Source organism: Colias croceus, chromosome 26 (genome assembly GCF_905220415.1).
Source record: "Colias croceus chromosome 26, ilColCroc2.1".
Taxonomy (NCBI): domain Eukaryota; kingdom Metazoa; phylum Arthropoda; class Insecta; order Lepidoptera; family Pieridae; genus Colias; species Colias croceus.
The window spans coordinates 4320660-4345773 of NC_059562.1; the positions used below are offsets into that span (position 1 = coordinate 4320660).

The 25114-nt window shown below is 32.5% G+C and overlaps 1 protein-coding gene across 2 annotated transcripts in view; it reads left to right on the top strand.

Moving 5' to 3' along the window:
* LOC123703500 (latrophilin Cirl) overlaps positions 1–25114 on the top strand; it is a 265780-nt gene that overhangs the window by 234746 nt on the left and 5920 nt on the right. For both annotated transcript variants that reach the window (XM_045651525.1, XM_045651526.1), the window contains exons 3-21: positions 12670–12859; positions 13891–13997; positions 15306–15514; positions 15883–16033; positions 16418–16546; positions 17052–17193; positions 17722–17882; positions 18172–18282; positions 18933–19063; positions 19429–19588; positions 20089–20256; positions 20587–20709; positions 20999–21180; positions 21574–21701; positions 22205–22430; positions 22739–22904; positions 23416–23630; positions 24228–24325; positions 24647–24815. In XM_045651525.1, coding sequence (XP_045507481.1) covers positions 12670–12859; positions 13891–13997; positions 15306–15514; positions 15883–16033; positions 16418–16546; positions 17052–17193; positions 17722–17882; positions 18172–18282; positions 18933–19063; positions 19429–19588; positions 20089–20256; positions 20587–20709; positions 20999–21180; positions 21574–21701; positions 22205–22430; positions 22739–22904; positions 23416–23630; positions 24228–24325; positions 24647–24815 — 2966 coding nt within the window. The remainder of the gene's footprint in view (positions 1–12669; positions 12860–13890; positions 13998–15305; positions 15515–15882; positions 16034–16417; positions 16547–17051; positions 17194–17721; positions 17883–18171; positions 18283–18932; positions 19064–19428; positions 19589–20088; positions 20257–20586; positions 20710–20998; positions 21181–21573; positions 21702–22204; positions 22431–22738; positions 22905–23415; positions 23631–24227; positions 24326–24646; positions 24816–25114) is intronic.

The following is a 25114-nucleotide window of genomic DNA, read 5'->3' on the forward strand; positions in this document are numbered from 1 at the left end:
TGGTTCTGTTAATGGAAACTTAGTAAATTCAACGTGGTTTAAATGACCCGAGAATTTTATTATATTTATTACTAAGGCACAAATGAGGGTTAAGTACCTTTCGTAAACATTTGAAATATTTAGTTTTATGTCGAAATGAATTTGCTCAACTTTTATTTCACTTAATTAATGTCTATATTAACTTTAATTAAAAAGTACCTAGTTGATGTTTTGTCTAAACTAATTGTCTTTGAAATTTCAGAATTCGAAGGTTAATAGAGTTCGTCTGATATAAAAGGCTAAAACTGGTTCATAGTGATCAATATTCGTATATGAAACGAATTACTGACCCGTTTTTCATGTTAGAAAATTGACAAGCATGTTTTACAGTTTAGTTTTTATGTATGTACAACTTACATATATATATATACTGACAGTCAGTTTCTTCATATTTATTTTAATACAGAAGTAATAATCATCTACTTAAGAAGTTTTATTTCATTTTCTTGTGACACAATTATTTGTACAACTAGGATGTATTGATTCAATTGACAATCAAACTTTTATTTTATTAGCGAGCCATCGAACTGTGTGTGTGAACAGTAGGTAAAGCTAACCAAACAATAAACTAATTAGCATAAAACAATTTCAAATGGAATAAGTTGAAATAATCCGTGACTTATACAATCGATTTGAACCGGATCATTACTAGGCACAGCTTAAAACGATTCCCGTGTAGCTACCGGGATAACGTATGGTCTATCGAATTTTAATACCGGATTTGCCTACTCTATGGCAATATCAATCTGCGAATTAGGCAAGCGATTTTAAGCTCTCAATCGATCGTGAAAGGTTCTATATTGGTTTGGTTGTATAGCTATAGGTGTGGTAGACCAGTATGGATTGTAGAATATGGATAAGATAGTATTAAGATGTGATAGTGCGCTAATTTCGTGCACGTCTTTTTGTTTTGGCTACTGCATTTCGCTTTTAGAATATGTTGCATTGCAATTGTATAGAGTTGAATAAAAATTAAATCTAGCTTATTTATCTACGAACTAATTAATAAATCATACCTATTACTTTTGAACATAACGGTCATAGTCAACAAAGATAGATACCTTTCTCGATAAAAAACAGCTTTCACTTACTTGTATTCTTCATGTAAAACTCTTCACCTATTCGCGGTCACCCATCCATTTCCAAACCTGTCCCATCGGTGCGTAACCAGCGTTATCGAGGAAACAAGGCTATAAGAGTAATTTCACACTGTCCGAGTATCGGTTTACATGTAGTGAATCCGTACATACGACCACAACATTCCGGTCGGTCTGAGGTGCGTTATACCACATGAAATTTGATAATCTGTGGCGATTTTAAAAAACAAAAACATTGTTCAGGCCGTTACCGCGTGGAATTGCTGATTTATGCAGTTTTTTTAACAGAGTAAGGTCAGTGTAATTTGTAAGCTCTTTATAAAAATAAATGGTATTTAGGAGATTCAGGTACATATTTAAGAACAATCTAATATATATTATAAAGGCGAAAGTTTGTATGGATGTATGGATGTTTGTTACTCTTTCACGTAAAAACTACTGAACCGATTACAATGAAATTTAGCACACATATATAGAGGGTAACTTGGATTAACACATAGGATAGTTTTTATCCCGGAAATCCCACGGGAACGGGAACTATGCGGGTTTTCCTTTGCAAACGCGGGCGAAGCCGCGGGCGGAAATCTAGTTTCAACTAAAACAAGAAATACGTTGAATATTATGTAATTATTAATGTGTATAGTGATGATATATTTGCAATAAGATAATATGATTGCTGAAACTTAACAGCTCATAGGTGTAATAGCTTTTAAGCTTCATTTCTTTCTGTATCAATAATGTAAACAAAAATTCACTAGTGCTACAATTTTTTACGTTTTTATAAACACTTAGATATTGCAAAAGGAAATCTACCTATTACGGAAATTCCATCACATTCCGTACAGCTTTAACCGTCACCGTCTGAACAAGTGCAACTAAGTTCTTAAGTTACAAGCACGTCACTTGGCACTAGACACTTAGAACATTCTAGCTTTCAATGCTTTGGAAAGTGCTTAAGTTACATTGTTAAATAGTTGTTGCAGTGAAAGTGTTGAATATAGACATTTTATAAAATGTCACACGCAATGCTATTATTTATTATTAAGATTTTTGTTTTTTGTTTTTTTTTTTATTAATTATTTTAGTTAGATGAAGGAATTTAACTGAAAATATAAATAACATGAAGTATTGTAGAAAGATTAAATTGAAGATTATGAAACATTTTAATTCAATTTATAGTGTTTTGTAAGATAGAGTAAAATGAACGATATAATTTTATTGGTGTACTAATACCTCTGTCTATATATTTTTATTAAAAAAAATCACATCATAAAAAGACCAACCATTTTTCCTTAAACTAATAAAAAGTCATCAATACAAATTCGCTACCCTCGATCACAAAATGATACAACCAAACTTGAAATATCATTTTATATCACATAAGAGGTATATTTATTAACCCACGGTGCGGTGGTCCCAAGCTATTTAACACTTAAAAAATAATTCAACGTCGTCACCAAATAAGTTTTTCGAGGGTTGCAACCACAATGTACTTGAAGTTCTCCCCTGACACTGTCGTAGATATTTTTAATAAGGTTTTCTATAGGAAAGATGAACTGAAAATGTGATCTATACATTTTGAAATGGAGGCTTTTCAGCGAAAAGCGTTTTAATTAATATAGATAAGAATATAGAGAATAAACTTAATAGTATTTCGGTAAATAAGATAACGTATAAATAACAAATGGCTAATATAGAAAACTTATTTTTATTGTGTATATTTCATAAAACCTTGTATATTTTCTATCTTCTGTTTTATAAAACAGTAGTTTTTCATTTCAATTTACTAGAACATGCTATAAGATTGAATCGATTTTCTTCATACTTTCTTTATTAGTTGGCTTGTTATTTTAAAATTTATCTTATTTCTTTACCCCTTTCTTTCATAAACTTTAATCAGCATATAAATAACTGAATTTATATCCACCTACAGTCTAAGATTATAAAATATATCTATATTTGAAATGTCGATAACGTATAGGTACTAAAACATATCTAACGTAATGTCCGGTAATCTATTATCATTTCTAGGTGAGATTAGAGAAATATTAAGGGCTTTTAACGATTACTATCGGTCTCATAAGTAACTGACACCGTTGAAACAAGCTTTAAATAAGCTATGTGTTATCTTTTATATGGATTAGGAATATTCGTTGAATTATATATAATAAAATAATGAATTCACGTAAATTTTACTTTTAACAGGATTTCTAATGCATTAATATAATTTATACCGCTTTATATTCTTGACACGCTTGCAATTGTCAATGTTTTTCAACACATAATACATACCGTAACCTAATCTAACCTCTCACCAGAAAACAGGCAATTGAATGGTTTCAAAGTGCACTCGTATCCAAGCCATCCACGTTAGACCCCGATTGAGGAAAAAATCTTATTTGACGGACCCCTGCAATTCGCACCGTCCCGTCCCCTTTTCACGCTTGTATCACGTCACACGTTCGTTTTATGTGGACCTTCTTAAACTAAATAAAAACAAAAGAACAATATTCCAATTCGGAAATTTGAATTTTGAAAATCGTTCCAAATTCAAATATTATTAGAACGTTAAAAATAACGCATTTGACAGAACCCTGTCGTTCCTATTTTGAATTTTTCACAATTGTTCCAAAAGTAAATGTTCTTTTTAAATTGAAAAACGAATGTCTGAACAACAGTGATTCTAAATACGAAATTTGAAGAAACGTTCCAAATTCAAATACCTATAACAATTGGTACGTTAAAAACATTTGACAGCCCCCTTCACACTACATGCTTGTAAGACGCGTGAAATGTTGGATTAGCGTGGATCGTGCGGGATTATCAGCTTTTCTTAATACTAGTATTATTGATTGGAGTATGGCTATTTCGTTTGAAATGAAAACGGTTCGGTTTGTTTCTTAAGTGTATGTTTTATTGTATGAAAGTACTTGAAGGGTTTTAGTAATGCTAATTGAATAAAGGAAACACAATGAATAACACTAAACAAGACTATGGAAGAATAACTTAAAAAAGAACCTTTTATATTTTTTTCCGACTATTCACGAAATTTGAACCTTAAAATTGGAAAAGAAAAAAATACATAGACTCGTAAAGGACGTCCTGAACCAATTGTCACATCGCATTCACGCCTCGAATCCCCCATTCAATCCAGAATCACCAAAAATCCGGATAATCAAAGAAATGGAAAAGAAAAACGAGTGTTCTTATGCAGGAAGCTACTTCATACAAAACGTGACCAGGGGTGCATATACGTAACTGTTAAAAAAGCCCCCAAGGGCCACATATATCCTTTATCGAACCTTACCTATTTCTTATTATAAAACGATCCATTTTACACCTTATCCTTAGCAGGCTAACGTTCAAAGTTAAATGTAAGATTCACGTCTTAATAAATTGAAGGTGCATTGTAGCGATATAATCACATTTGATAAGAGATTTGATGTGTTTATGAAAAGGCTATTATGATTTTCATTTTCATAAATCTCACGTACTGGCAACATGAGGATGTAAATCGATTTTTTTTTTTGTAATTGCGTCATAAAAAAACACTTTGAAATTGAATTATTTAATCATTTAGCTCAAATATTATTACAAAGGTATACCTTTGTATGTTGTGCATTAATTTGGACCATGTTTACAATTATATCTGTAGTCCTATGTATTAAATACTATTAAATAAATTACTATCTAGTTGATATAGTTTCATAAATCAATTCCTCGAATCGGTTTCTATAACTTTATCGAAATCAAAACTCGGCACATCACTAGCCCGTCGTATTTCTAAATCGATGGATTTTAGCGTTAGAGCTTCGGACAAGGCAGATTTACTAGCTGCCTGGGTTCTTTTAAATTTCTAATGTCCGTTACATACGGTGAGATCGGTGATACGTTAGCGTGTCGGTAGAATATGTTTGCAATTGGTAAAATGCGAGTTAAAAACAATTCGAATAAAGGTTTATTTTTTAATAGTAAATTTAAAATGCAGTTTTAAAAGTATATTGTGATAGGAACTTACTTACTTGCATTTAAAATAATGTAATAAACGAATTGTGTACGAATGTATTAAATCTTAGGCTTTTAGTTTACGTTACCAATTGACAAACTAGTGATTTATATTTTGAATACGTATATACCTATGGATACACATTTATAAAGTTCCCTTTTATTCTATTCTTATAAAATACTAACACAGTTTGACTTCAGTTTATCCACACAACCTTTCCGTTCCATCGTCGTTTGAACAAAGTCTGTTCACAACGCAATCTCACATACGTTTGTCCTGAACGAAAGCGTTTTAAATCCACGAATCAAAATTCGGCGCATCACTAGTTCAATAGAATCGATTGGTTGTGGCGTCAGAGCGGCTCACGGTGGATTTACAGGCGCACTGGGATCTTTTGAATTTCGAATGTTCCCGTGACGTATAGATAGCGAATTTTTACAGATAATATTTAAAAAAAAATCCGACAGCGTTTGTCTACGGCGTGACACGTTCGAAAACTTTTTTAAGGTGTGTATAGATTACAGAAGTTCGTTTTTTTAATGTGATTTAAATAATACATATCATGTTCAAGTTTGAAAATAAATGTACGTACTCTACTCTCTATACAACGTCTTATAAATTTTAACCTAAGCTCTTTTAGTACAGAAACGATTAAACCTGACTTCATAATAATTATAAAGCCAATATATTAAGAAGGCAGAGTTCAAAGCCAGGCTATAATTACAAAGCTTTTATTCTAGACTGGATCCACAACAGCTCTAGGTAACTAGACAAAGTTTTAGTTAAACAAGAAACTATTATTTAAAGTTTTGACAACTTTACGGACACTTTGAGAATATGTACACTATTCTGAAGGGCCATAAACTATCACCTGCTGAAAATTCTATAGAATCTTATACCTAGTAACGCTATAAAAATGATATTTCCCTTGGCTACGCGTGAAAGGCTGAACTGATATTGCTTATTCTTTTTTTTTTGTTGTGTTTGCTGCCAGTCTATGGTTCCTATTACGACAAAAAAAAACATAAATTGACGCGCGCGAAATTTGAAAAATTAAGAAAACTTTAAACATCCCAAATTTGACGGTTCGTGCGAAGACATTCAAATAGTAAAACATAAAATACTGTTTCAATTTCTTTACGTTAGAAAGGATTTAGGTAATTTATGAGAAAGTGTGGGATTATTTGACGCTATCGATAAAGGTGTGAAGGACGTTTTGGCAATTGAATTTTCTGATCTCGATTCTGTGATTCGTTTTCACGTACTTAGGAATATAAATATATTCTGTTATGTCTTTTTTATATAAATTACACGTTAAATTGTTTGTCTAAACCAATGAACCCATTACTCATCGTGTTGATGTGTAATGGGTTCATCGGTAAAATGCTTGAAAGGATATTTTCTATCTCAACTACGATTAGAATTATTATAATAATTTGTGTTTAACAATTTGAGCGATCGATTTATTTATATTGTTTATCTGTAAAATATTTGATATTATTGAATATAAAGTATTTTCATATAATCTGCATAAGAGCCATTCAGTTTGTGTAACCAATGATTTGATGTTATTAAAATATTCCATATTTTCATTATATGGAATAACATCAACATTCCTGTTTGTTTTGTGATATTGTTCAATTTATTTGCGTTTCGTATTTTGTGGTAATCATATTATTTATTAATTATTATGATAATATTTATGATCATCTATTTTCCTTCTAAATTATATTATAATGTAGAGAAACGAGTCTACGAGTCCTTGATGATGAAAAATAATTACATGAAACAATAGCACATGCATAGCTTGTAATATAATTTTAGGTAAAAGCACCATCTGCGCGAAATGAACATCCCCTACTTTTATAAGCTCTCACTAACGATTCGATTCAAATTCACGAATGCACAATGCGAATTAAACTAGAGACATAAACCCACGCCATACCACATGACACCATAACGATCATAATAAAATTTACCCTAATCCCATAGGCCCGTGACGACGCCGATTAATGGCTCGCAAAATTAAATTCGCACAGTCCACAGCTACGGCTTATCCTTATGAAATAACTGAAATTCAAACCTATTACTTATGCATAGTATTTATTTTCGAATGGCCGCTCGCGCTGCCAGGCGTCCGCTCACTTCGGTAGTTGGATATCAAATGACATCACATGTATTCGCTAACGAGATTCCATGATAGGGGCTTATTAACCGTTTGCAGTTATGCCGAGTGATTGTGGACTTAATCCCTTTGGAATAGAGTTGATGTAGGTTAATTTTAAAGTTTGTATTGGTAAGGAAATAGGGAGTAATGTTTGGAAAGGAATTGTTTTGTAAAACACAAGTGTAATTACAATTTTACGTGTGCGAAAGTGGTCACAAGGGATTAATGAATGACATTAGAACGGCAGTAGTGTTAGTAATTTACGCATAGATGGAAGTTAGGAGAATTGATAATTGAATTTGTTGGCAGCTCTTTATGCTTTCTGTTATTACTATTGGCTGGATTCAATGATCTATGTGGGAAATAAAAATGTTGATTAGTGTGAAATAAATTGATTTACATACACTCTGTTACGATGAAAGAAAACTTTTGTACAATTAAAGGAACATGTTTTTTTTAATTACTTTATTAAAAGAGAATTTTACAAAACTGAAAAAAAACGGAATTTCTAAAGACAGACAACATAGAGGACAACAACTAGTATAACTAGCTACTTAACACACTTGTTCTGGAGGCTGTGATAACTTGAATGCGAGGCTGACCTAATTTATAGCAGGCATTGCTGTTCTCACACTTAGAATGGAGAATAAAGCCATTATAAGTGACATACTTTGATTACGTCTGCATTTTTTTAAAGAAGAGATTTTCGTGTTCTATTAAAAATAAAATAATTTGGAATGGTCAATTATTTAAAATTTATATCTAGTTACAATTAGCTATCTGAAAATCTATCAACTAAGTTCGCAACAAAAAAAATGTTCTACAAGAATATATCCCAATTGAGGTTCACCGTTCACTTATGAGTTGAAACTTGAAATTACATAAATTAAAATTTATATTTTGTCAATAGGTACTTTTAATAAGAAAGAAGGTGTTTTATTCTTCCGTTAAGATTAAAATCAAACAATCCCTTATAATGAAATGACTATTAGCAAAACCCCAAAAATATACACTTTACGAAAATTCCCATCGCTTGAAATAATTACCCTATCCCTTTATACCTCGTAAATTGTTTTCGACCCTTCCTAACAAGCATTGGACTCTTGTAATAAATCATTTTTATATCCACCCTCCAATGGAGGGGGTTAGGTGTTATTTTCGAAAGGTTTAAAATAGTTTCGTCCATCGATCTTATCTCATATCGATAAAAACTGCAGTTTCGCGTGCATTCTAGTGTTGTGCGGATTATCGATGGATTTTGATTTATCGTTATGTGTTTCGTGCTGCTTAAATGATTGTCAAGGAAATGTGCTTTTTGAGTCGTTTCTTTTTGCTGTAGGTGTAGGCGGAATTTATACGGAACATTAACGTTTAGTAATGTAACATGTTTGTATTTCTATATCAAATCATTGAATACCACATTACACAAAATCATGATAATTTAATTACAGCACTTAAATAAAAATAGAGATAACATTCTTTTATAGTAATCAAATCAGCGTATGTATTTCATTACGACAATTATAAACCTATTAACGTTGAAACATAACGAATCCATACACTATCATTAAAGCATACGAATATGAAATTGTTCTTGTATTAAATGTATAATTGGTGGGGTATTTAATAATACAACGTCGACATGTTGTGTCGCCGAGACAATATTATTTATTTGTGGACGGAGGTACAATAATAGCAATTAATATCGTATATTGGATTTGTATCGAGGTGAACATCTGTCGCGCGTGATTGTCGATATTATTCATTCACATCCCTAGCAATTTATACGTGAAATGTGTCGTTATTTATTTCATTTTTTTTTATTGTGGCCGATTTGTTAGGTATACACGTGTCGTGTTGGTGCAAAAACTAATCATTGTTCTATATTAGCCCACTCATAACCTTCTTAATATTTTCGCGAAATTACGTTCGGCTTGTTACATTTTTATTTATTTGTTTGTGATTTGTGTAAGTCTTTTGTTATAATTAACGATCTAGTGTTTGAATCGTGGTATTAAATTCTATCGATAAATTTAAATTACGATCACATCACTACTTTACAATTTGTATTGTCATTTGTCATGCCGACTAATATACAAGCCTTAGATTATGGATTGGTCTCCGCGCGCGCGCTACGACTAGATACCGCTCCACCTAAAAACAATAGCTCCGTGAGTGCGGCAACTCAGTTCTGTAGTGTGTGTAAGGCGATTTGTAAGGACGCTAGTGTGTGTGAAGAATTGTACTGCCAGCTACATAAATTTTACCCCATAAATGGGAAATGGGCTATCTTGGAAAGAAGTTTGAAAAATATTTTTATTTCATTTTGGCCTTGCCGGGAATCGAATCCATGAACATGTGACTCAAATCCACTTGCGATGCCACTATACTATCAAAGGTTTTTTAAAAGTAAAAAAGCGGTAATAAAAAAAAAATAACATTTATGAGTCAGTTAAACAAGGTTAAACAGAAATAAATTATTGTTATTATCATTTTTTTTATAATATGCGTTAGTAATAGTATTGAAAAAAAAAACATTATGAATAAAATAAGTTCAAATTAAAAGTGTGTTTTTGGGATATGCAGTACGGCAACACTAAATGGCGTCGTATTTTCGTAAACAACATTTTCAAAGTACAGGTGAAATATTGAATAATACGATTATTCCTGATGGTACGTAATCCCAGTGTCTTTCTTATTATTTGTTGTATTTTTTTTAAACAGTTTTATGGCACAAACAGGCATTTTACTTCAGGTTTTGTCCAAAATCTTTAGAAACTATCGGTACGCCCTCTCCACACAATGCTTGTGACACGACTGGCTCGGGTACGCCGATTTCGGCGTACTTTTTGTTGCCGCATTTTTCGAGTACGCCGGCGGTATCTAGTCGTAGCGCGCGCGGAGACCAATCCTTAATCTAAGATACAAGCATTTGAATCAAATCAAAGCATAAATGTACATTGTACTTATCACTCCAAATAACTGACAATGAAACAAGGTGATTATTAATTTGTAATACCTATGTACATTAACTATAATATTGAAATAAATTGTTTGTACAAATTTGGGCATTATATTGGAAGATACCTTGCATATAGATTCAAACAGAACTTAAGAAGATTTTACTGTATTTTCTGAAATAAGTCATCATCATTACTGTATTTTATGAAATAAGTCAGATTTTACTGTATTTTCTGAAATAAGTCATCATCATTAATAAGCACTGGAATAACTTTAGGTACTTAGGATATTTTAAAAGGCCTGCAGTCTTGACATATCACATTATGAAAAATCTTTACACCTACCTAATTTCAACTGTGCTTTTAACATACAATTACCTCAACATTAACATATAGAAATCTGGCCTTAAATTGAATATCGATACTACCGCAAACATCACTAAAACGAGGGTATATTTAATATTTTTCGAAGCCCTCATTTCGCAATATGACGTAGCGAGAACGCGCATCGTCCGAGCTACCATTAATTTAAATCTTCAATATATCAGCCCAGCATTTCCTATACTTTTAGCACCATCCATACATCTTGTGATTTGCATCAAACTTGTAAACAAGATATTGGAAATTGAATTTTCAATAACATTGCAGTTATCGTTAAATGGTCAGAAATTCAATGAAATAACATGGCAGTTATTTAGCTGTATATGTACATATAGTAATAAACATTTTGGATTTGATTTTATGCGGTTAGACTCTATCTACAAATTGATTGATAAGTTTCATGATAAGTTCAGTAAGTTTCATTGTGGAATAATTTATTTGCTTTGTGAATTGAAATTGTAATGAAGTGTCAAGATATATTCTAATATTAGAAAAAAAACCTACCTACTTTAAATATTTAAAAGTAGATATTGCGATGTATTCTTTGAATTAAGATCTACCATAATTAACTGAAATCAAAATACCATTTTACCTTTTACCTCACAGCTCAAGCTTGATACATTAGCAATAATCCTACACAATTGATTCTCAATACAGAATTTAGAACACTAAAACTTCGAAACCAACAAAAACTAACATTAATTAATTATCTGCGATATTGTAAACGTCATCAGACCAATCGGTGGGCTGCAGACCGAAAAACAACGCCGCAAATAAATCCAATTAAGCGATCCGATATCGTGCACGTCGTTAGATGTAGCAATTGGTCGGAAAATATAAAGAATTGTCGATTGCAGCTATGCTGTTTATTTGTAGATTTTGTTTAATTGTTGAGTTCAAATATTGGCCGGTTATGGTCGTTATTGGAGTGTTTTTAATTGTTTTGTAGAGATGAATGCGAGGCTGTTTATTTTTGTAAAGAAGTTCTAGATAGTTTTACCTATAGTTTATGCTTATTTGATATTTAAGTTTATAGTATTTAACGATTAATACACCTCATTATGCAGTCTTTATTACAAAAAAAAAAAAAAAATTATAACATAAATAAATTATAACATACACATTAATTAATTTGATCAACACTGGTTTACGTAAAATTAAAACAATTAAAACTACTAAGCAGGCGGATATGTCAAAGGTTTATTTTACCAATTGACCAATTAAACCGCAATTAATTGTAATTAAATAGAGCGTTTTACGCTTGCTTTGAAATGGTAGAAATGCTGACTCAGCGTGCTACTATTAATTCTTGACATGAGTACAAAGTGGTTGCTTATGACAGTGTTATTTATTATAGAAACTTGTGTTTCTTATCGATTTAAAATTATATTATCTACTAGCTGTATCCCGCGGTCTTACCTCCTATTAGTCCTTAACGTAATGATAAATACATTAAATGGTATCAGTGTAATAATTTTTCGGGCACGCATTTTGACACATTTTAACATTTTTTTTTGTACAGTGGTTCCTTCGATAAGCACGTTTAAGCAAACTAACAAATTGTTCAGCTTATAATAATAGTTTAGATATTTGAAAGTATAGACAATATTATATTTTTATTTGTCTGAATATTACATATTATATTGCTATAAAATAGTTTATCCTCTATTCCTTTCAATTAGCTGGCTGTTGTTTCTTTTATATGAATTTATATTATTTAATGATTATTAATTTGTTACAAAGAAATTATGCAGGTATCACAGTATATTATAACATTGAAGTACTTCACAATAACATTGGAATAAGCATCTGCACTGTTGTAACGAGCATAAACTTTATCCAAAAATCCTCTTATATTATATCCTCCCATTATGTTACATAAATGCAATTACTATTCCATACTAGTAATTGCATTTATGTAACATTACGATTGTCATCAATCGTCGTATCTGTGCATTAATTTAATTTTTTTAATTTTTTACTACAAAACTAAATTAATTAATTATTATGTATTCACAGAACCACGGTACGAAACAGCGTACGCGTGCGAAGGGAAAACGCTCAAAATCGGGTGCGGAGAGGGCTCCGTGATCCACCTCATCAGAGCGAACTATGGAAGATTCTCGATCACCATCTGCAATGACCATGGCAATACCGACTGGAGCGTCAACTGCATGTCTACACGGAGTTTACGGGTTTTGCATAGCAGGTAAATTATTCCATATTTGTGCGTTTTTAGCTAAGAGGGAAGATTGTTTTGGCAATGTGTTATTTATTATTAGGTATCTACTCATACAAATTTTCAGATTGAACCGAGACATCAAAACTAAAACCATGATAACAGAAATACAGCATACAAATAAAACTAAATGGATAACCTAATATTTTATATAGAGTAAATAATAGTATTTTTAAAGGCGATCTTAATATTCACGAGTATTTTTTACTTTATTTGAATGACATGAATTTAATATTACTATTTGTATAATCCACAATTTAAATCATTCTTTATATCTATTTTATGTAAATAAAGGTTTCAGGTGAAAGGAAACTAAATAAAAAATAACGCTTTCAAAGCGGAAAATCTAAAACCATACAATATCCCATTTATTCTGTAAAATTAAATATTCCGAACCCAATTTTGTCGTGTTAGGGCGAAATTGCCAATAAAGGTCTGAAACTAACTCATGTAAATAACATTTAAAATGTTTACATCGTGTAATGAAGGAAAGCTAGTTACGGCAAATAGCCAGGAATTTGTTAGTGTTAAACTTGATGTTAGATTCTTGTTAAGTAAAGATTGTGATATAATATCTATACTTACTAATATTATAAAGCTGAAGAGTTTGTTTGTTTGAACGCGCTAATCTCAGGAACTACTGGTCCGATTTGAAAAATTATTTCGGTGTTAGATAGCCCATCCATCGAGGAAGGCTATAAAATATTTCAAAAATTGATATAGGTCATAAATAAAGACAAAAATCTGTCTTATCCTTTTTATAATAAAATGATGGTCAAACATATGAACATATTTTTTAGTTGAATTATATACCTAGGTCATTTTTTTTAATATTTTATTTATTTAAACAATCCCAGAATTATTTGCATTTACGCAATATGTAATATTATATGTTTATGCAAACATTTTTTTGTATGCTACAAAACTGAGCTGTTTGCCCCAAGAACATGAGTGTAGACTAAGCCCTTTGCAATTTATACAACCATGCCATGCCATTCCAGGTGTAGTATGCACCAGAACTGCAGTATATTGGCGAGTACAAACATGTTTGGAGACCCGTGTCCGAATACATTGAAATATCTCGAAGCGCACTATCAATGTGTACCTGGTAAGTTATCTAAAGTAATCTATATACTAATATTATAAACTAGCTTCCGCCCGCGACTCCGTCCGCGCGGATGTCGGTCTTTGCGTGGATGGTTTATTTCTCCATTTTGAGTAACTCGGACAATAACATCTTATAAATATCTATTGGACCCAAATACGGCTAGGTCTATAATAATACGCCACGTGTGTTCGCGGTACCTACTACAGAACAACGTCTATGGATAACTGAAAAATTGAGATTATTTTTTTTTCTACGTATTTTTCCAGGATAAAAAGTATCCTATTTTACGCCCAGGATAATAAGGTATAATTATACCAAGTTTCATCGAAATCGAACCGGTAGTTTTCACGTGATGTCTTCACATACAGACAGACAGACAGACAGACAAAAATTTTTTTAATCACATATTTGGGTTTGGTATCGATCCAGTAACACCCCCTGCTAGTTATTTTTTCAATATTTTCAATGTACAGAATTGACCCTTCTACAGATTTATTATATGTATAGATGCGAAAGTTTGTATGTATGTATGGATGTGTATTACTCTTTCAAGCAGAAACTGCTGAACCAATTTTCATGAAATTTGCAAACACATAGTGGGTAACTGTGATTAACACATATGCTAGGTTTTTTCCGGAAATCCCACATAAACCCCCGGGTTTATCCCAGGATCCGCGCGTGTGAGCTAGTATATTAGAAATTCAAATTAAAAACACAATCACAAAAGAATGGAAGCTTAATGATCAAAGATTCTTATTTTTTCGCGTAAAAAATCTCAAATCCATGTTTGATAAACAAAAGCTTCATTTGAATGCAGTAAAGCTTTCTTGCTTACATAATATATCCTGTTTTAAATGTTTATGTTTACCTTTTGGCGGTAAAGCCGTTTTTATTATAAGTCATTTTGCTCGCGTTTTAAATCTATTCCTTGTCATAAAGTAGAATATTCTTCATTTGGAAAAGGATTTCCTTTCCGATAATATAGTACGTTACGACCTCTTGATAGTTTCCAAATATCTATACGCAATTAAACCCAGGACTTATAAAACATCACTATTGTAAAAATAACAATAATTGGTTCTCTTCGTAGATATTATTTGTTGTAGATTTTCAATTTTTTAAATTATTATCTAAATCCAAGCGGCGACAAAAACAAACCAAAAATCATTAATTCGTTCTTGCGTAGTTACGCAGGAGCAGCAGCCTTACTTTCACACAGAGATATAGATAATAAATTCGCCAACACATAAACTAAATAATCTGACCATATAACACATCCAATCTAATATACTCTTAACCCTATTCCAGCATCAACGACCAGCACGACAAGCAGACCATCACCACCCTGGCTGATCACCTCCCAACCAACAGTCTGGCGGTCTACCGCACCCCCTGTACCCAAGAACCCAGTACAAACCCAGCAGGAGAAGAAGAAGCCGACAGTAATCACGCCACCCACCTTCAGACCTCATATTACGCTGCCGCCAGAAGTACAGATGGGCAATATTGGGACTAAGGTATTTATTATATGTATTTATAAATTGTTTGAAAAATGAAATAATAATAGATATGGAGTAAAAAATTATATATCTTCTGATAACAGCTTCTTACTGAAACTATTTATTTGTAATACTATTTGGAAAAAGAACTGAATAAGACACAATATTTTACTTATTTTCCAACATGTTAGTAATAACTGTTACACATCATTTGATTGCATTGTAAATTCAAACTGTTAACGAATATTTTTCCTTTATAAATTACGTGGGAAATAAAATCTGCCCATTGCATTATAATTATTTGTGTTCTTTACTTGTAAAACAATGAAAGACTTCATCTGCCCATTACAATATTATACTAATTAAAATCTATCAAAATTTTTCAGAAAACAACAACGAAAACGCCAGAGCCATCATCAGAAAAGGAACCACCTCAAGTACCCCTGGATAAAGTGCCGGTTATAAAAGAGGAAGTGCCGAAGGTAGCTGATGAGAATACCAAAGTTGAGAAACCTAAGGAGAAATTCGATGAACCTGGTAAGGATGAAATTGTTAATAAATAATATTTATTTATACTGGTAAAAGATATGGATAAAAGAGGAGATAGGGTTTAGAAGTATTTATTATCTTTCCTTCCTCCTATACCTCTAGAAGTGTTGAAATGATTTTTAAATTCATTTAATGGAAAGAGAATATTATGCACTTCTATGAGATAACAGTTGTTGAAACAGAGTCGGTCTATATGACTGAATGTCTAACAATATTTGCCTTCGAATAGTTATTGAAAGGATATTTTTTTTTTCATTTCCCTTCATTTTAAAGCAATAACAGACATAATTCTTTATGAACTTATGAATATTTTCATGTTGTATATTAATTAAATCTATTTTGTATATAAATAAGTATGATTTTAATTTTCAGTGGCAGTAACTGACGAGACCCTGCAATGGGCGCCAAAAGACGAAGACTCAGATTCCACGCCGTCCCTCCACGGACCTCCGAAAGAAAACCGACCGGACACTCCTGAAGATGATTATGATAAAGTTTACTGTACGTTGAATATATTTCTTTTATAAAATGATTTTAATGTCTGTCTTATCTGAAGAAATAATTTTCACTATGTATTAGTTTCTAGGCAACCTAAACAAGATATACTCACATTAATTGATAAAGTAGTTAAAAAAGAATAATAATAAAACCAATAATTAACCAATCATATGGAGAGAAACCAAAAATTTCTTAATTATTTATAATTTTCATCATCATAGGCATATTGCTCGCACAAATACAAGCTATTTTCTCACATACCTATACTATCGTTTGTGATTAGAGCATAAAAAAATTAAAATACAACTTTATCACAACATAGTATAAAACAGAGTCGCTTTATCTGTCCCTATGTTCCTATGTATGCTTAAATCTTTAAAACTACGCAACGGATTTTGATGCGGTTTTTTTAATAGATAGATAATTTATTACGTTTAAAGCAGGCGAACCGGGTGGTAAGCTAGTATGTAATAAAAGTATTTACTAAACTAATTAAACGTTATTACAGCAACAAGCGCAACCCCATCGCTAGGACGACGTGCGTACTGCCCGCAAGTGAACGCACGCGGTCTGCATTGGAACTGGACGCTAGCGGGCACGTACGCTGTGCAGCCTTGCCCGGGGGGTGCCACGGGATTGGCTAGATGGAAGTTAGTATTGTTTGTTTTTTATATTAAACCTACATTGTGTTTTTATTGGCATATCTGTTAAAGTAGTAATGTTAAGTGACTGTTTCGTAAATGTTACTTATACCGTATATTAATACATTTTAATTGAAGTGTGTATTATAGCCGATATTCAATCAAACTTACTTTTTAAGGGCTGATTTTTCAATCGTTGGTTAAAACTTATTCCTCGGATAACGTATTTAACTAACATTTCAAAAATGCATTTTAATTGTACGGATTTGACAGTTTACAGGTGACATTTTAATATTATCGTGTAATACTTTATTGGACGGATAAGTTTTAACCAAGGATTGAAAAATCGGGCCTAAATGTTTTAAAAGTTGTTCAGTTTAAGCAAGTTCATAGCATTATTAACTAGATAAACAAAAATACTTTTAATCTATCAAAAATAGTGTTCAAATCCGTATACTTGGACAAAAAAGAATATTTAAAAAATATTTTAAAAACAATTAATATAAGTATCCTATATAAACCGTTATACACTTTCAGATGTACACTAACTGCCCATCAACACATAGAAGAGGAGCGACCACATCGCCGCAGTTCCGGGTTGCAATCCGGAGAGAATTTTCACGATTTGGGCTTAGAACAACCCAGTGAGAGGCAACTACAGTTAATAAGGAGATTAGGCTCGGAAGCTTTGTTGAAAGGTAATATATCTAAGTCTTTTAATTTTTGTATGTATGTAGGAAGAAAAGATAATGATATCTATGACTTTTTTTATAATATTGCCTTAGTCGTGGCTTGTAAATACATAATATATAATTAACTCAAAATCCTGTAAGAGCCAAATTGCACAAAAGTATATTTTTCAATTTTAAATTTCGAAAGATATTTTTTTTTTATTGAATTACTTTAATCTAATGTTGAGTTAATCATTCATAGTATTATGAACTTGTAAAAATTGTTAACATTTCATTATTTGTTTATTTATTAAAGGTCGTGACGGTGATTCTCCAGAACATTTGATAGATTACAGAGGAAGTGCTAATTTGCCAGATGCTCAAGCGTCGAGAGAAAATCTTGCTACAAATGGAGACTATGTTTATTGTGAGTATAGAAAATTTATAATAAAATTTCTTTAATTGACATTTCAAAAATATTGTTTTGACTGTTCATATTTCATAATATTCAACTTCTTAAAAGTGAAGTCCCATGTCCCCTAGTGGGGTAAGGGGCAGATGCATTATACATCTATTTCACTGATCGATTTTCTTTAGGGACAAGTAGGTGATCAGCCTTCCCTGTCCTGGGAGTCCGAGACATTTTTTTTTCTTCGTCTCCACCGGGAATCGAACCCAGGACCCCTCGGTTCTACGCTCACGCGTCAACCACTGTACCAAGGAGGCGGTCCAACTTCTTATACAAGTATCAAAATGCATGTGTTAGAAATCAAAAGAAGGCGGGTAGAATATTATTTTGAATGTTGTAATATAAGAATGTACTGTGCAAAGAGTAACTATATAGTTTCTTGTCGGTTCTACTTGTCGGTTCTTCTCCATAGATACTGCTTTCAGAATCGGTGGTAAATGTTAAAAATATATTATGACGATTCAAAAGTGATTCTAGAAGATGTCTAATTGAATAAATAAATATTTGAGTTTTGAGTTTGTGATTACATACAACTGCCTAATTTATGATGACGTCAGTTGATTTTTCTTTTCTGATCTATTAATTATAAAAATAATATTATTTTTCAGCGGACACAATCCCAGAATGGCATGGAGCTACTCCCGACCTTAGCGAGTGCAGATCTGTGTGGCTCAACAGCTTGGAGGCCAGAGTGCGGGAGGGGGAGTCCCTCCTCAGTATTAGCAACGATTTAGCACAGGTAATACTAAAACTAATTCTCGCTATAGGCAGATTTATTTCTGTTTATTGGTACAGACAAACCTCCAAAAAACGTAATTATCAAATTTTTTGCTGATTCTTCGGTAGAAACGACCTTTTGAATCGTGATAATTGAAGAAATGACCGTTATAAACAGGTTATTTCATGTAATATACAATAAATTAAAACTAATAAATCAGCAGTCGATTTTTCAAGATGGTAAAATTATCTAATTAGACTCTGTTGTTCGTTGTTATGATAATCAATACGCTTAAAATATAATAATTTCCTTCATTTCACATCATACAATGACAAAAATAGAGAGCTTTATAATAAACAGTCTTAATTTTATTTGTTTGCTTTCAGGTGACATCATCAAAGAAACTATACGGCGGTGACATGATGACAACAACAAGTATAATGAAGAAGCTTGCACAGCGCATGTCACAAAATGTACAAACATTCCCCGACCCCAGACAGAAAGAGGCGATTGTCACTGATATGTTGTTGGGTGTTATTAAAACTGGTAAGTTAAAATTTAATTTAATCATAATCATTGACTTACAGTAAAAACTAGATTAAAAATCGTGCTCAAAATTTGTCTGAAGCAAAACTCTGCCCACTAAACTTGTGGGCAGAGTTTTGCTTCAGACAAATTTTTGAGTTTTGAGCGTTACTATAGATTTTGAACATTACTGCCACGGAATAAGGTGTTAATTTCAATGACTGTTTTGTACAACGCCGCTCGGACATTACTTGACATTCTTTTTGTTGGTGTTTGTGAGTCAAGTTCTTAATAACAGTGAATGGCATTAATATTATAAAGAGATTTTTGACTCAAATTTAGCCAGGAAAAAATGTGTGTGTTGAAATAACTGTACTATTCATTTACCTTATAGGGTTAACCGCTTTTATTGTTTAGATTTTCCTCAAAATTAGTCCTAAAATTAATAAAGGTATGTTAATTACATATGTCTACCACGCACTTTATAAACGGAGACAATAATTAAATATATCTCTTTCCAGGATCGAATCTTCTAGACGAAAGTCAGCGAGCTTCTTGGTCAGATCTAAGTATGGACGCACAGAACAGAGTGGCGAGTGCGTTGTTGACGCAGTTGGAGGAAAACGCCTTCCTATTGGCTGACGCGGTTACCAAAGAGAAAACTATTCTGCAAATTGTTAAGAATATCTGTAAGTATTTGTGTTGGTTACTTTTGAATTTAAAACACTTTTCAATGAAAGTGTTAAACACAAGTTACTTTACTTTTGACTTCGATTTTGGCATAATAAATGTTTCAACAATGAATAGTGAGTGGATTTCTGGATATATTTAACAGTTTTTAACATACCTAAACCGCTTTAAAATGTATTTTTTGAATAAGAACAATAGATTTAATTACATACTTAACTTTAAATCAAACAAAGATAACCTACTGATTACTTTACTTCTGCTCATTTTTATCCCGAATTATTTATACAATCGTATGTTTATAATAAAACAATTTGAAATTTACTTTTCAGGCCTATCCGTCCGAGTACTAGAAGTGAAAAACGTAGAAGACGAAACATTCCCGTCTTTGATTGCTCAAGAACAGTGGAAGGCTTCGGAGGACACTATCACCATACCCAAAGCTGCATTATTAGGTAAATATTATTAGAAATAATTTCTAAAGAAAAGAGAAAACTTAAAAATACTTAGTAAGTGGCTTTCGTCTCACTTTTTTACATTAAGAAGAAAGAGACAACTGCAATCACTTTACTGTAGTCTCTAGCACTTACTTAAACTAAATCCATCACAAATTGAAAATCAAATTGTGTATTATCTTCAATTGTCACGAATAATAACCTTACAGATTTAGACATCAAGTACAAATTAAAAAACATTTTTTTCTTTGTATTGTTTTGTACTAAATTTCTGACTTTTTCTTTCCAGAAAACCATCAAGTAGACCTCGTAAGGATAGTGTTCTTTGCCTTCGACCGTTTGGAAGAAATATTGCCACCAACGTTTGGGAAATCTCCGCAATTCGCTGCATATACTTCTGACCCGGCTTCGTCTACTAGTATCAATTCTGAGAAGGAAAAGAAAAATGTCACTAGAGTGTTGAATTCTAAAGTAAGTGATTGAATGTTTACTTTTATAGTTGTTTGGAAAATTAAAATATCTACTTAATTAAGTTATTCTATACAGTAAATGACGTATTATAAATGAGATGGGATATGTAGTTATCCGGCCAAGGGGTTACATAGACATTCATATACATACCTAATAATAAATACATCAGTATTATAAAAAATGTTACCTTCTAAAGTCATTAACCCCTTGACCACCGAGCGGCCCAATGAGACCACGACACAATAGATTTTCTATTGTGTCTGTGATTCCGCGGGCTGAAGATGATACCATTCCACATTATAATTCATTTAATCCGTAGAATATTTGTTATGTTTACATAACTATAATATGATGGCAAAAATAATAATTATATTAAAAAAATTAATTTATCAGGTAATATCAGCAAGTTTAGGCAACGGGCGACACATTCAACTATCACAAATGGTGCGTCTCACTATGAAACACTTGAAGACGGAAAACGTCACCAACCCGGCTTGCGTCTTCTGGGACTATACTTTACAGTAAGTTATTTATTTCAAATTCATATTTAATAAAAAAAAAATAAACTGATACCTACTAAGTATGAGATATTTAAATAAAGTAAAATTTGGTGATTCAAATGCCCTTAGCATAGAATGAATTTATGTTTGAGATTGAATATTATAAGCTAAAAAAAAGGATAAGATAAAAATAAAGCTTGATAAAGCTTAAGAAAATTCAATATAACTTTCAATTATCATTCAATAACTATAAAAGTGTTTTCAACATCTATATAAGAAAGCTTTTCCACATTGTCAAAAGTATGATCACTATTATTTTTGAAGTGAAACTTCCTTAGGTTCTTTGAAAGTAAAATTTCAAGGTCGCGTCATGGCAATACCGTCACGTCATAGTGTAAGGCGATGATTTTGATATCTTTGAATCTTGCCAAAGAAGTTTCACTTCTGACACATGTGCTCGGCACACACGCTTTGTTTTTATTTCCGATTCCTTTTTACACATACATTTAATGTATCCTTTACAGCGGCTGGTCACCCGAAGGCTGTCAAGTAGAATGGTCGAACCTCACACATACAGGATGCGCGTGTTCCCACTTAACCAACTTCGCAATATTGATGGACGTGCACGGTGTATCTCTGAGCGCTAAACACGAAATGGCGCTACGACTCTTGACGTTCATTGGCTGCGCGATATCAGCTGTTGCGCTGTTGGCGGCCATCTTGGTTTTCCAGTGCTTTAGGAATATGAAGGTGTGTATATTGGCGTGATAAAATTGTATTATGATTTTTTAGGCGCGATAGGAACGTATATGGGCTGATGATGATGATGATGATGAAAATGGCACGATTTGTTAGTATTTTGATAATTCTTGATCATTTTAATTGAATCATTTATTTTAATACGCAGGTTTTTATGTATATAAAAAATTGCAAAATATATAAAAAATGACCATAGTGAATGAAACATTATCATGCATGAAAATGCAAATTAAGTATCAAATAAAAAAAATGTTAAAAATCAGTTTTCCACTTATCATCTATGTATACTTATTTTTCAGTCGGACCGTGTGTTAATTCACAAGAACCTCTGCATCTGTCTATTAATTGCTGAAGTGGTGTTCATGTGCGGTATCGACCAGACACAAGACAGGATACTCTGTGGTGTTATTGCTGGACTCTTACATTATTTCTTCTTGGCTGCTTTCGCTTGGATGTTTCTGGAAGGTGAGTTTATACTTCGTTATAACAAAACATGACGTATTTATAGGTTTCTACCTATACGCGATACTTCATTAAAACAAAATATGACGTATTTATAGGTTTCTACCTATACGCGACACTTCGTTATAACAAAATATGACGTATTTATAGGTTTCTACCTATACGCGATACTTCGTTATAACAAAATATGACGTATTTATAGGTTTCTACCTATACGCGACACTTCGTTATAACAAAATATGACGTATTTATAGGTTTCTACCTATACGCGACACTTCGTTATAACAAAATATGACGTATTTATAGGTTTCCATCTATACGCGACACTTCGTTATAACAAAATATGACGTATTTATAGGTTTCTACCTATACGCGACACTTCGTTATAACAAAATATGACGTATTTATAGGTTTCTACCTATACGCGACACTTCGTTATAACAAAATATGACGTATTTATAGGTTTCTACCTATACGCGACACTTCGTTATAACAAAATATGACGTATTTATAGGTTTCCACCTATACGCCATGCTGGTGGAGGTATTCGAGCCGGAGCGTGCCCGCGGGCGCTGGTACTGCGCGGGCGCGTACCTGTGCCCCGCGCTCGTGGTGCTGGGCTCGGCCGCCGCCTGGCCGCGCGGCTACGGGACCGCCGCGCACTGCTGGCTCAGCACCGAGCGGTACTTCCTCGCTGCGTTTGTTGGACCGGTTGCTGTGGTGCTGCTCGTGAGTATTGGATTGAGAAACTGAAGTGGGGAAGTGTCCTTATGTGCTATGGGGATGTAGTGGAGCTGCTCTTTAGTCTTTTTGGAGTAACATTTCTAAACTATGTTACCATTCATAACTTAAGAATTACGTGTATGTACATGTGACTTCTACAGTCAGTACAGTAGTGTGAAGTCCCATGTCCCCAAGTGGGGTAAGGGGCAGATGCATACATGCATACATCTGTTTCACTGATCGATTTTCTTTAGGGACAAGTAGGTGATCAGCCTTCTGTGTCCTGCCAGACCGAAACATTTTTTTTCTTCGTCTCCACCGGGAATCGAACCCAGGAAACCCTCGGTTCTACGCTCACGCGTCAACCACTGTACCAAGGAGGCGGTCAAACATGACAAGACATGTACATACCTACAGCTAATTCTTACTAAACTAGAGTCTGAATCCACTACTAGTGTAAGATAAAAAAAAAAAAAAAATTTAACTTCTAATCAATAAAATTTATTTTAGGCCAAAATATTTTTTTGTAAATAATACATATTGTGTTAATTCATTTACTTTTAATTAAAAATTCTATACTCAATGAATTTAAATTTATTTCAGGCCAACTGGATCTGTCTAAGCATGGTTATCTACATGATGTGCCATCATTCGACAGTATCGATAAAGGCGAAAGAAAATTCCAAATTATATAAAATAAGGTTAGTTTTATTATATAAAATAAGTCATAACTGATAATTATTGTAAATTAACTCATCTTATGATTCCTTGATAAACACAGTCTTAATTTTTTCATTTTAAAAGGTATTCTAAAAAAGGATTATACACTACTCGAATTCATTATTATTTCATATTACATATATGCTATAATCATGTTATATTATGTAATAAAATATGCCGTATTTGTATCCGGTGCATATCTCGAAAGATTTGTGTTTTTTTAAGTTATTATGAATTTCCTGCATTATTCATTTAGTCTTTTAAAAAGTCTTCCTACATGCTAAATTACCTTATATTTCCAGGGTCTGGCTGAACAGTTCAGTAGTACTAGCGTTTCTACTCGGTCTCACGTGGACTTTCGGTCTACTCTACATCAACGAGCAGACCGTGGGCGTGGCGTACGCGTTCACGATACTGAATTCGTTGCAAGGATTGTTCATTTTCATCTTCCACTGTTTGCAGAATGAAGTTGTAAGTACTTATATCTATCTTTTGATTTATTTTTTATTTATTGTTATTTGTGCTTAATTTATCTTTAATCTTAAATTAAAACCTTGGTCTATTTGATTAATAAGTAATATCATCTAGAGAAAATAATCAGCATGGTTAATTTACTTGTGAAGTAAACTACGTAGGTTTCTCTTAATGTTCCACTTAAAAAAAAATTACATTTTGGTGTAAAAATCTATTTTTATTGGCGTAGTTTTTGTGATAAATGCATTTTTCAATTAATTAATTTTCACAAATCCTATGATTTTACGAAAAATCAC